This window comes from Pristiophorus japonicus, chromosome 21 (assembly GCF_044704955.1).
Source record: "Pristiophorus japonicus isolate sPriJap1 chromosome 21, sPriJap1.hap1, whole genome shotgun sequence".
NCBI lineage: Eukaryota > Metazoa > Chordata > Chondrichthyes > Pristiophoridae > Pristiophorus > Pristiophorus japonicus.
Window position 1 is genome coordinate 53,708,020 of NC_091997.1, and position 12,726 is coordinate 53,720,745.

General features: G+C 50.2%; 1 protein-coding gene across 2 annotated transcripts in view; it reads left to right on the plus strand.

The window, feature by feature from the left end:
* The window catches only part of ace (angiotensin I converting enzyme (peptidyl-dipeptidase A) 1), a 271,560-nt gene extending 260,018 nt beyond the window's left edge, over positions 1–11,542 (plus strand). For both annotated transcript variants that reach the window (XM_070864766.1, XM_070864767.1), the window contains 2 exons: positions 1,319–1,500; positions 9,695–11,542. In XM_070864766.1, the coding sequence (XP_070720867.1) occupies positions 1,319–1,500; positions 9,695–9,915 (403 nt within the window). In that variant the 3' untranslated portion in view covers positions 9,916–11,542. The remainder of the gene's footprint in view (positions 1–1,318; positions 1,501–9,694) is intronic.
* The last annotated feature ends 1,184 nt before the right edge of the window (positions 11,543–12,726 follow it).

The following is a 12,726-nucleotide window of genomic DNA, read 5'->3' on the forward strand; positions in this document are numbered from 1 at the left end:
TCTCATTGAAACATATAAAATTCTTAAAGGGCTTGACAGGGTAGATGCAGGGAGGGTATTTCCCCGGGCTGGGGAGTGGGGAGTCTAGAACCAGGGGTCACAGTCTCAGAATAAGGGTACGGCCATTTAGGATTGAGTTGAGGAGGAATTTATTGTCAATCTTTGGAATTCTTTATGCCAGAAAACTGTGGAGGCTCAGTCCTTGCGTATATTCAAGACAAATCGATAGATTTTTGGACATTAAGGGAACAAAGGGATATGGGGACAGTGCAGGGATATGGAGTTGAGGTAGAAGATCAGCTATGATCTCATTAAATGGTAGAGCTGGCTCGAGGGGCTGACTGGCCTACTCCTGCTCCTAGTTCTTAAGTTCTGCGATGCAGCTTTTCCACCCCCTCCCATCACCACCAGCATCCCAGCCAGATTAGCGGACATTAGATTGAGCAAGTCAGGCCACAAACCATGACACTATACATCATTACCCCACGCCCCTGCCCCCCCACTTCGACAAGACAGACACATTGCCACCAGTAGGGGCCATTGGCATGTAAGCACACTGGGTATTGCAGGGCGAAACCAGACCTTCGATCCCTGGAACAGCTGGTTGTAGCCAGCAGCTGCCCTTATCATCATCATCATAGGCAGTCCCGCGGAATCGAGGAAAACTTGCTTCCACTCTAAAAATGAGTCCTTCGGTGGTTGAACAGTCCAATACGAGAGCCACAGTCCCTGTCACAGGTGGGACAGACAGTCGTTGGAGGGAAGGGAGGGTGGGACAGGTTTGCCGCACGCTCTTTCCGCTGCCTGCGCTTGATTTCTGCATGCACTCGGCGACGAGACTCGAGGTGCTCAGCGCCCTCCCGGATGCACTTCCTCCACTTAGGGAGGAAGATGGAGTTGAGTTCGAAGATCAGCTATGATCTCATTGAATCAGGGACTCCCAGGTATCGGTGGGGATGTTAGACTTTATCAGGGAGGCTTTGAGGGTGTCCCTCTAATGTTTCCTCTGTCTACCTTTGGCTCGTTTGCCGTGAAGGAGTTCTGAGTAGAGCGCTTGCTTTGGCCGATTCCAGTTGCAGTGTTGTGGAACAGAGCGTGTTTGTGGCCGTGGGTTTTGTGAACTTATTATGCGATTCACCCCACAGCCTCAGGTCTAACGGTAATAGCAGATGCTGCTTTCTCAATGTGTCTGTCTGCGGCAACATCCAGCCATGCCTTTTGGCACTAGAGGATGTTTGCATAGAGTTTGCTGGTTGGCTTTCCCTCGTCCATGATTCAGAACTAAAGGCAGTGTCTGGCTCCTTTCTCTTCATTCCAGGGACGCCATGAAGCTGGGCAGCAGCAAGCCTTGGCCTGAGGCCATGAAGATGATCACAGGAACCCCCACTATGTCTGCTCAGGCTCTGCTGAAATATTTCAAACCGCTGACAGACTGGCTGATCAGAGAAAACAACAAGAACAAAGAGACGCTGGGATGGCCTGAGTACGATTGGATTCCAGGTCAGCAAAAGTTACCGTGCTGATAGAGTACACTTTCCAACTTGTGGTGTCCCTCCCTTAGGCAGTTCAGGGGTGATGTCAGGAAGCACTTCTTCACACAACGGGCAGTGGGAAACTGCAACCCTCCCTCCAACAGCTGGGGGGGGCGGGGGGGGGGCCATTGGAAATGTCAAATCTGAGACTAATAGGGGACGCAATTGCCCCCCTCCATAAGCTCCATTACCGCCTCTAAAAGCGTTTTCGCGCCGCATCAGGCACACACCAACCCCTTACCAACTGTGCGGAATTGCCCCACGGGAGCGCCGGTCGCTGCCACTGAGAGCTTTCCTCAGTCTGTTGCTGGGGGGCCGTCCGCAACTAAAGGGGAGGTGGCACTGCCGGAAACTCCATTTTATTTTTTATTGTCAGCCGACTGCTAGATCAGGCGGACAATTCTTCCCACGGAGTCGACCGGGCCGCCAACATGCAGCCTGAGACCCCCTCTTGGGTGCTAGGCCGCTGGCTGAAACCTGCCTGGTGGCACAGTGTTTGCCACTAAAGTGGCTGCAGGATTCGCAGCGGCCCTCCCCTTTAACTGAACGTTGTTGCAATTCCGACCCGCCCCGCACCTACCCATCTGCCCGCACCGAGCCGCCCCGCACCGACCCGCCCCGCACCGACCCGACCCGCCCGCACCGACCCGACCCGCCCGCACCGACCCGCCCCGCACCTACCCATCTGCCCGCACCGAGCCGCCCCGCACCGACCCGCCCCGCACCTACCCGACCCGCCCGCACCGAGCCGCCCCGCACCGACCCGCCCCGCACCTACCCATCTGCCCGCACCGAGCCGCCCCGCACCGACCCGCCCCGCACCTACCCGACCCGCCCGCACCGAGCCGCCCCGCACCGACCCGCCCCGCACCTACCCATCTGCCCGCACCGAGCCGCCCCGCACCGACCCGCCCCGCACCTACCCATCTGCCCGCACCGAGCCGCCCCGCACCGACCCGCCCGCACCTACCCGACCCGCCCGCACCGACCCGCCCGCACCGACCCGACCCGCCCGCACCGACCCGAGCCGCCCCGCACCGACCCGACCCGCCCGCACCGACCCGCCCGCACCGACCCGCCCGCACCGACCCATACGCCCCGCCACGCTCCATGGATTGTTGCGGAGAATCACTATAATAAACGGTGGGTGCGTCCTGTTTGGGGTGGTGCTCAATTTCGGCCCCATAGACTTTTGTTGGGCAAGGGCATTTAGGGTTACGGAACCCAGGTGGGTAGATTGAGTTAAGATATGGATCTGCCATGATCTTATTGAATGGCACAACTGGTTTGAGGGGCTGAATGGCCTCCTTCTGTTCCTCTGTTCCGATAACTCTTGGTGGTTATTTTGGTGAGTTACCACCAACAACTGCTCCCATTAATTCACAGGGCACTGTTAACCCTTACTGGGCTGGGTGCATTTGGACTGACAGTGCTATGGTCAAGATAATACATCGAGCATTTGCCTGGAGAAGGAATCAGATGTTTCGTCTGACCTGCAGAGTTTGCAATAAAGGCTGCCCTGGTCGTGTTGGTTATACGAACCTGTCAAACTTTAGACTTGTAGGCCTCAAGTGACTGAAAATAAACAACCTTAACTCGCGGTTTCTAAGCCAACACAGAGCAATATATTTGATGTGGCTCCCACTCTACAATGGACAAGTGACAGGAAAACAAATAAATAACAACTTGATGGCCTGAAACTTGCTGATGTAATGATGACAAAATTGTCAGCATCGCCGACATTACTGACAGCAGCGTCCAGAGTCTGCACCTGCGCAGTTACAGGCGGACAGCCACAGGTTGTTGTCACTCAGTCCCTGCTCCTCCACAGCTTTGAGCGGCTGAAGGGCCGGCATTCTTTGAGAAATCACTAAACTGACAAAAACTTCCCCTTTTATGCTGGAATAACGCTGTTAAAACCCCCCGAAAAAGTTAAGCCTTATTGAATGAGGTGTAACTGGGTGTTTAACGACACAGTGAGTCATAGCTACTGCTGAACGTCCTCTCTAGCCCTGAAAAATGAATTTTATATTTGTGGAATGTAAAATGTTTCCATTATTATAAAAATTGCATGGCTTTTAATGTAATATTATTTTTTAAGTTTGTTTATATTTCAGCTTCTACCTTAATCCTATGTGTGTGTCCCAGTCTTTAAAGGGCTCAATTTTCCTCAGTGATTTGCGCCGTTTTTTTGGAGCAGGCTGCTTTTTTTGGCCTAAGTTAAAAAAACTCAGTTTCCCGATCAATTTGCACTGGCAGGTAACTAACTCAGTTAGTTACGATTTTTTTAGGTACGTTTTTTTTTTCAGCCAAAGGGGCCGTAACCAGCCACCTACGCCAATCCTGGCTGTTTAGGAAAGTTTGGCCAGCTGAGAGTTACTCCAGTTGTGCTTAGGCCAGCGTATGTGGCCTCTACAGAAAAACCTTCCGGAGAGTTAAGGGAATCGGCGCAGGTAAGTGAAGCAGATGCCCGGACAGCAGCAGCAGGAGAGGTAAGATGGGGAGGGAAAGCCTTGCCGGTATAGTTAGGTGCGGGGACTGGGCAGGAGGAGGCCATTCAGCCTGGGAAAGGGGTGGGGGAGTGGACCGGGAGGCCACTCGGGGCTAGGGGGCGGATGGGGGAGCTAACCGGCAAGGCACTTTTTTGGGGGGGAGGGGGGGAGCGGACTGGCAGGTCACTTGGTTGGGGGAGCGGACCGGGTGGCCCTTCGGTGTGGGATAGGGGTGGGGATCAGCACCGGCATCGCGGGGGAGGGGGGGCTCGACACTTTAATAATTGGAGGTAAGTTGATGCAATAATGTGTTTTTATGTGTTGGGAGCTGGCTGTATGTTTCACTTTGCAGCCTCAGCCCGCATTGTGTCCCTGGTTACCGTGACAACCTGATCTTTTTGGCGCAGATCAAGGCTCCGCCCCCAAAACTAAAGGACAGGTTTGGCTGCACCAAAATGAAGAAATTAAACGGGGAAACGTAGAAATTTTTTTTTTTTGGCGTACTTGGGCCCCCAAAAAACGGGCGTAACTCTTCAAGTACACCAAAGTAAAGCTTTGGGGAAAATTGAGCCTTTTATTTTGCTCTCTGTAAAATGATTAAAAAATGAAGGAAAATCACTGCATTTTACTTCCTGCTTTGCTGTCCGTGAGAATTCTTCAATGTGATTGGCTACATAACCTGCTTGATGACATCACTATTACTGAACGCTGGAGATCTCCTAGACTGGGCGCCAGAATGAAACTAATGTTGGGAGAGATGAAATTCACGCCACAGAGATTGCGAGATCTTTGTGGGCAGCTCTCTTTGAGCCACTTCGTCGCTGACTGCAAATTCCGGGCCATAGAATCGCTAGAATAAAATAGAAATGGGAAAACAGGATCAGAAGCAAAACCTCTGAAATATGTTATTTTAAATTGTGTTTATATTTTTTTAATTTTGTGGTATATGGTTGAACTTTTAGTGGTAAATTTGAACAGGTTTGTTCCTGTAATATTAAAGCTTGTTTCAACAACAACAACAACTTTTATTTATATAGCACCTTTAACGTAGTAAAACATCCCAAGGCGCTTCACAACAGTGTTACAGACAAACAGATAAATTTGATACCAAGCCACAAAAGAAGAAATTAAGGCAGATGACCAAATGGTTTTAAGGAGTGTCTTAAAGGGGGAAAGAGAGGTAGAGAGGCAGAGAGGTTTAGGGAGGGAGTTCCAGAGCTTGGGGCCCAGGCAGCTGAAGGCACGGCCACCGATGGTTGAGCGATTATAATCAGGGATGCTCAAGAGGGCAGAATTTGAGAAGCGTTGTGAGGCTGAAATAGATTACCGAGATGGAATTGGGGGGGGGGGGGTTGGGGGGGGAGGGACGAGGCTATGGAGTGATTTGTAAACAAGGATGAGAATTTTGAAATCGAGGCGTTGTTTAACCGGGAACCAATGTAGGTCAGAAAGCACAGGGGTGATGATGGGTGATCGTGACTTGGTGCGGGTTAGTACACGGGCTGCTGAGTTTTGGATGACCTCAAGTTTACGTAATGTGGAATGTGGGAGGCCGGCCAGGAGTGAGTTGGAATAGTCAAGTCTAGAGGTAACAAAGACATGGATGAGGGTTTCAGCAGCAGAAGAGCTGAGGCAGGAGGCGGAGGCGGGCAATGTTACGGAGCTGGAAAAAGGCGGTTTTAGTTTTACCGCAGATATGTGGCCGGAAACTCATTTCAAGGTCAAATATGATGCCTAAGTTGCGAACAGTCTTGTTCACCTTCAGGCAGATGATAGGAAGAGGAATGGAGTCAGTGGTTAGGGAACGCAGTTTGTGGCGGGGACCAAAGACAATGGCTTCGGTTTTCCAATATTTAATTGGAGAAAATTTCTGCTCATCCAGTACTGGATGTCGGACAAGCAGTGTGACAATCGAGATACCAAGGAGGGGTTGAGAGAAGTGGTGGTGAGGTGGAGCTGAGTGTCGTCAGCGTACACTTGGAAACTGACTCCGTGTTTTCGGATGATATCGCCAAGGGGCAGCATATAGATGAGAAATAGGAGGGGCCAAGGACAGATCCCTGAGGGACACCAGAGGTAACGATGCGGGAGTGGAAAGAGAAGCCGTTGCAGGTGATACTCTGGCCAAGATTAGATAGATAAGAATGGAACCAGGTGAGTGCAGTCCCACCCAGCTGGACGATGGAGGAGAGGCGTTGGAGGAGGATGGAGTGGTAAACCATGTCAAAGGCTGCAGACAGGTCGAGAAGGACGAGGAGGGATAGTTTACCTCTGTCACAGTCACAAAGGATGTAGTTTGTGACTTTGATGAGAGCTGGTCCGGTACTGTGGCAGGGGCGGAAACTGGATTGAAGGGATTCAAACATTGAATTCAGGGAAAGATGGGCACGGATTTGGGAGGCGACAACACATTCAAGGACTTTGGAGAGGAAAGGGAGGTTGAAGATGGGGTGACAACTAGCAAGCAAAGTGGGTTCATGGGGTTTTTTTGAGGAGAGGGACGATGACAGCAGATTTAAGGGAGAGGGGGACAGTACCTGAGGAGAGAGAACCGTTAGCAATGTCGGCTAACATGGGAGCCAAAAAAGGAAGTTGGGTGGTCAGCAGTTTAATGGGAATAGGGTCAAGGGAGCAAGAAATGGGGCTCATGGACAAGATGAGTGTGGAGAGGTCAAGAGGGGAGAGTGGAGAGAAACTGGAGAAAGGTGTGAGGCTAGGGCAGGGGGGATCCTCAGAGGAAGTTTGTCCCAGTGGGCTAGGGGAAAGAAGGGAACTGGAAGGGATAGTCTCAATCTTTGAGACAAAGAAATCCATGAGCTCCTCACACTTGTTGGCGGTGAATGTGGTGGAGACAGGGGAGAGGGGTTTAAGAAGACAGTTAGCAGTAGACATTAGTAGCCGGGGATTATTTTTGCATTCCAGAATGATCCTGGAATAGTGAGCAGTTTTTGTAGACAAGAGCAGGACCTGATAATGCTTTGTGTGGTTCAGCCAGATCTGGCGGTGAATGGCTAAACCAGCTGTCCGCCACTCCCGTTCAAGTCTGCGTCCCTTGGTCTTGAGGGAGCGAAGATGAAACTCCGATTTTTTGTTTCCATCATAAGTGGGATCAAAATATCATTTTATTGGAATTATCGAGCTGACTTGTTTGGCCCCAGACTGTTTTACCACTGGTGGGACCCACTATTTCAGTGTAAAAGCACTTCCCCGCAGATTGCCACAGGGCTCTCGCCCGAAAGATGGGTACCACTCCTGGACAAACAGCATAGGCGGCTAAAAACGGACACTTTTCCAGGATTACCGCTGACCTCTCACCGAAGGTACGCCGGGAGATTGGGAGAAGCTGCCAGAAATGTCCCTCCACTTCTCCCCTGATTTCTTCACCAGTAAATTTGAATGTGTAAATATTATAAACTTTTCAATAAATGGGTGATAATGGTCAGGGGCCAAGGAAGAGACCTGGGCTTAATGTTTATGATGAAGATAGAGGGATTAACTGCTCAGCTTTAGCTCAAAGAACCATGTGGCAGGACCTCATGGTGGACATTTGCGATATTACACAGATTATATCGAATGTACGGCACAGAAACAGGCCTTTCGGCCCGACTGGTCAACCCTGGTGTTTATGCTCTACACAAGCCTCCTCCAACCCTGCTTCAGCCCACCTGATCAGCATATCCTTCTATCCTATTCTCCTTCATGTCTTTCTTTAGCATCCCTTGAATTCATCTTCGTTGTTTGCCTCAACCACTCCCTGTGGTGACAAGTTCCACATTTTCATCACTTTCTGAGCAAAGAGGTTTCTCCTGAATTACGCCCTCCCGCTGTGTGAATGGTAGCCTCCGGACACAGGAACTCTCAGGTCGTGGACGGGGCGGGGGGCACCACGAGGGTGAGCGAGGGGGGCCACACATTTTGGCCTGGACCCAGATAAACTGTCCCTTAAATTCCAGTCGGGCAAATCTTCAGCCTGCCACCCTTCTCAAATGAACTGGGGAACTGTCATGGGTGCTCCCGGCTTCTCTGGAAACTTTCACCTTCCTGGCCTTATCGGGCCTCAAAGGGACACCTGTCAGCTGAAATCTAGTGCGTGGCCCCCAGAGGGCCTTAAGTAAGCCCCAATTCTTTACAGTGCAAAGGTCATTGATCTGGGAAAGGATTGATCAACTTAAAGGAGGCCTGCTTGCTCCCTTGGCAGCAGAAGATTAGAAGAATGAAGGTTCTCTTCGGCCCCTTGCTGGGGCTCTTCACTACTGTCGGAGTGACGGGGCCCTGCTCCCACATTCCCACCGGCCAATTAGGAGGGCCCTGCCCACAGGGTGGTTCTCCTCTCCTCAACCGACCTTGGGCCAATGAATCGCATCTTCCAGGACGTTCAGGGCCCCACTTTCTGTCGGAGCCGTGGAGGCACCAAAGGGGTTTCGGTGTCCTGAAATGATTAGGGAATCATAACACAAGAAATAGGAGCAGGAGTAGGCCATACGGCCCCTCGAGCCTGCTCCGCCATTTAAAACGATCATGGCTGATCTGATCATGGACTCAGTTCCACTTCCCCGCCCGTTCTCCATAAACCCTTATCCCCATATCGGTTAAGAAACTGTCTATTTCTGTCTTAAATTTATTCAATGTCCCAGCTTCCACAGCTCTCTGAGGCAGCGAATTCCACAGATTTACAACCCTCTGAGAGAAGAGGAATCATTGAAAGCTGGTGGCCAACTACAAAAAGTCATCACAAAGGCTAATGGGATTATCCCAAGGGGGCTAGAATACACAGGGGTGGAAATCATGTTTGAGTTGTACAAACCCCATTTGGAGCACTGCTTGCCCCTCAGCAAACTCTATCAGCCTCGGAGGGGGAGGAACACAGATTCACCAGAATGTCATCATCATAGGCAGTCCCTCGAAATCGAGGAAGACTTGCTTCCACTTTTAAAATGAGTCCTTAGGTAACTGAACAGTCCAATACGAGAGTCACAGTCTCTGTCACAGGTGGGACAATGGTTGAGGGAAGGGGTGGGTGGGACTGGTTTACCGCACGCTCCTTCCGCTGCCTGCGCTTGATTTCTGAATGTTCTCGGCGACGAGACTCAAGGTGCTCAGCGCCCTCCCAGATGCTCTTCCTCCACTTAGGGCGGTCTTTGGCCAGGGACTCCCAGGTGTTAGTGGGGATGTTGCACTTTTTCAGGATGTCACCAGAATGATACCGGAGCTAAAAGAGTTAAGTTATGTAGACAGGTTGCACAGACTAGTCCACTATTCCCTGCAGTATAGAAGAGGGTAATGTAATCAAGGTATTTAAAGTGATAATGGGATTTGATCGGGTCGATAGGAACTATGTCCTCTGGTGGAGCCAGTCCAGAACAAGAGGACAAAACCTTAGAATTAGAGCCAAGAGTGAAGTCAGGAGACACTTTTTCACACAAAGGGCAGTCGGAGTCTGGAACCCTCTCCCCCAAAATGCTTTGGATGCTGGGGGCCGATTGGCATTTGTAAGACTGAGGTAGATAGCTTTTTGTTAGGTGTGGGATTTGGTGCAAAGGAGGAGTTGTAGTGATCAGCTATGTTCTGATAGAGAGGCAGAGCATGTTCGAGGGGCTGAATTGTCTACCTACGTTCCAATCTTCAATTGTGCCAACCTCAACAGATTAACTTTCACACATTTCCTTCCAGCCTCCATCGAATCACCAGCTCCGACGACACCAGCTCCTGTTCCAAACAGCAAAGTGTATTTTCTGGGAATGAATTTGGAACCAGAGCAGGCGAAGGCAGGCCAGTGGATCTTGCTGGTACTAGGCTTTGCCATGACCATAGGCGTCATAGTCCTTGTAACAAAAATGATTTTAAGAAAGAGACGTCCTGACAAATCGACATCTGATCTTGAACTGAAATGAAAACAAATCTCGTCAGGTCAGAACTCGTTCACTATGCAAAAGAAATAATAATTCAACACTCAATTTGTATTTGTAAATCCGGTGTAAGAATGTTTAATTGGTTATTTGGGTTGGATAGTCTCCATACTTTGAACACTTCAGCAATGATTGGGTATCTGGTGCAGGGATATTAAATAATATATTCGGGTTCTCTTACGTCTGTAATTTGCTGTAATTTTTGAATGTGATAACAATGTAAATTAGAGCAGTGTCAGGTCACATTGTCACGATTCCATGACAGTAAACATGCCATTCTATAGTGATGTTTGTTCTATGGGTGTTGATCCTGAGTCTAACTGCAGGGGGAATGCGACCATATCTCGTGGGCTGATCCATTCTAGTATTTGAGGATTGAGGAGTGCGTTTCCCAATTCAAGCTTTTAGCGTCCCCCTCTTTACCGAATCCCGGAATCCCCCTGAAGTCCCTCTCAACCCTTTAGGCATCGGCTGTGCCTCTGTATCCCAGCATCAATGGTGCACCAGACTGTGCCCTCGAGAGCGAGAGACCCAAACCTGCTGGTGCCTGGAGGGTTCCCATTATGCATCAGTCCTGGCGCGACATTGACAAGCAATTGGACTGTCAAGTTTTGAGCAGAACATAAGGATCTCTCAGCCAATCACAAGGAGGAAGCATTCATTGCGGGATCCTGGTGCAGGATGTGAAAGACCTGGGGGGGTTTCCATAGTTCATCGATATTCCCACCATACCTCAATAATCACAGATTACTTCACTTATTTTTGATTACTTTAAAACGGGTAATGCGGGCAGCTCCACATCTAGCATCGGTAAAGCCTCACAAGACTTTAAAAGAAGTTTATAAATGTTTTTTTTAAATTAACTTCCTCTCCTCTAAAATGTCCCAACTGTCATTACTTGGCCCGACCATGGCTCGGTGAACTTCTCCAATCAGTGGTTGAGCCGCGCAGAATGTGAAGGTCCCAAGCTCAATGTGCAGTCGGAGCTGAGTTGGTTGATAGCGACCAGGGTGAAAGTTGGGGTTCTATAATTGGCCATTGCACCCCTAGGCCAGGGAGGGGATGTGGAGTCAGTGCTGCTCCCCATCCCGGTCACCATCCAGTGACACCCGCTGGAGGTGTGAATGTGTGGACATGGGGCAAGGAGAAGGTCAGGTCTAGTTGTGACGCCCCGGGGTAGTCGGATAGCCGGCCAACACTCAACGCCAGGGTTCGCACCTGAATCGTGGGCATTTCGGGGCAAGGTGCCGGGGGAAACCAGCGCTCATTGAAAACCAAACCCCATCAAGGAGCCAACGTCCTCAAGAGGGGGGTGGGGGGGGGGGAATCGAGAGGTGAGGCAGACATATCAAAAATCTACCACGGAAACCAAATCTAGAGGCAACCTCGGAAAAACATGCTGCTGTGTTCTAGAAAGATCCAGCTCATAGCATCACATTGTTTCTCTCATGTAGATTGATACACTCGTTGCATGCTTTTTGTACAATTTCCAATCCATGTTCTGTGGTGATTCACATAGGAAGTGTTCAAAGAATGTAAACCAGGAGCACATGGCTGAGGAGATAATGTAACAAACAGCATGCACAATATACTTGAGCTGTTTTAAACAGAATTGTGTCCCGTGTACTTTATTCACTGCAGTTTCACTATCACAGAAAGACAGATACCATTATCCCTCCATGCCATGCCTTGGGTGGGAATAATGCTCCTGGAATCCAAGCCGATCAAGGCGTTGTCAGAATGCACTGCCGGGAGGAGAAGCACTGGAGTTCTGGGAGACCGGCCTTGCCATGTGATCTGTTTCTTCACCCACTTTGTGACATATGGCTCGGGTACTGGCAGAGGAGTAAGCCATTGGAATTCACCAATCACCAACAGCAGCAAATCACATTAATATAGCACCTTCAACGTAGGAAAACATCCTAAGGTGCTTCACAAGAGCGTAACCAGACAAAATAGACATCAAGTCACATAAGGAAATATTAGGACAGGTGACCAAAAGTTTGGTCAAAAGAGGTAGGTTTTAAAGAGCGTCTTAAAGGAGGAAAGAAGGAGAGGTTTGGGGTGGGAATTCCAGAGCTTAGGGCCTAGGCAGCTCAAGGCACGGCCAGCAATGGTGGAGAGGTGGAAATTGGGGAGGTGCAAGAGGCCAGATTGGAGAGTTTTAGGACTGGAGAAGGTTACAGAGATAGGGAGAGGTGAGGCCATGGAGGGATTTGAAAACAAGGATGAGAGTTTTTAAATCGAGGTGTCGCCAGGCCGGAAGCCAATGTAGGTCAGCGAGCACAGGGGTGATGGGTGAGCAGAACTTGGTGCGAGTTAGGACACGGGGAACCGAGTTTTGGATGAGCTTAATTTTACGGAGGGTGGAAGATGTGAGGCCGGCTAAGAGAGCCTTGGAATAGTCAGGTCAGGATGTAACAAAAGCATGAATCGGGGAGGGTCATTCAATCATTCTCCTGTGATAGGAACTACTCAGGGTGCAGGGGAGAACGAGACAGAGTTCAGATAGGAGCAGACCATTACTTGACCCCAAACACAAAATCGTCAGCAGCCTGCGTTCTGCAGAATGGAAATGTGTCAACAATCAGCAACTGCCTTGTGGGAAGGAATTGGCTGTTCCTCCAAACAAAGGACACTGGTATGGGCAGCAGGGGAGGAGCGGGGGGAAGTTCCCCTGGGTTAGCAACGGCCTGGGAATGCACACTGCTCCAGCAGCCTACAGGGAAACGGCAATTGTGCGGAGAAATCATTATTCCACCTCGACAGTCCGTTCCAGTTGCAATCAGTTTTCTG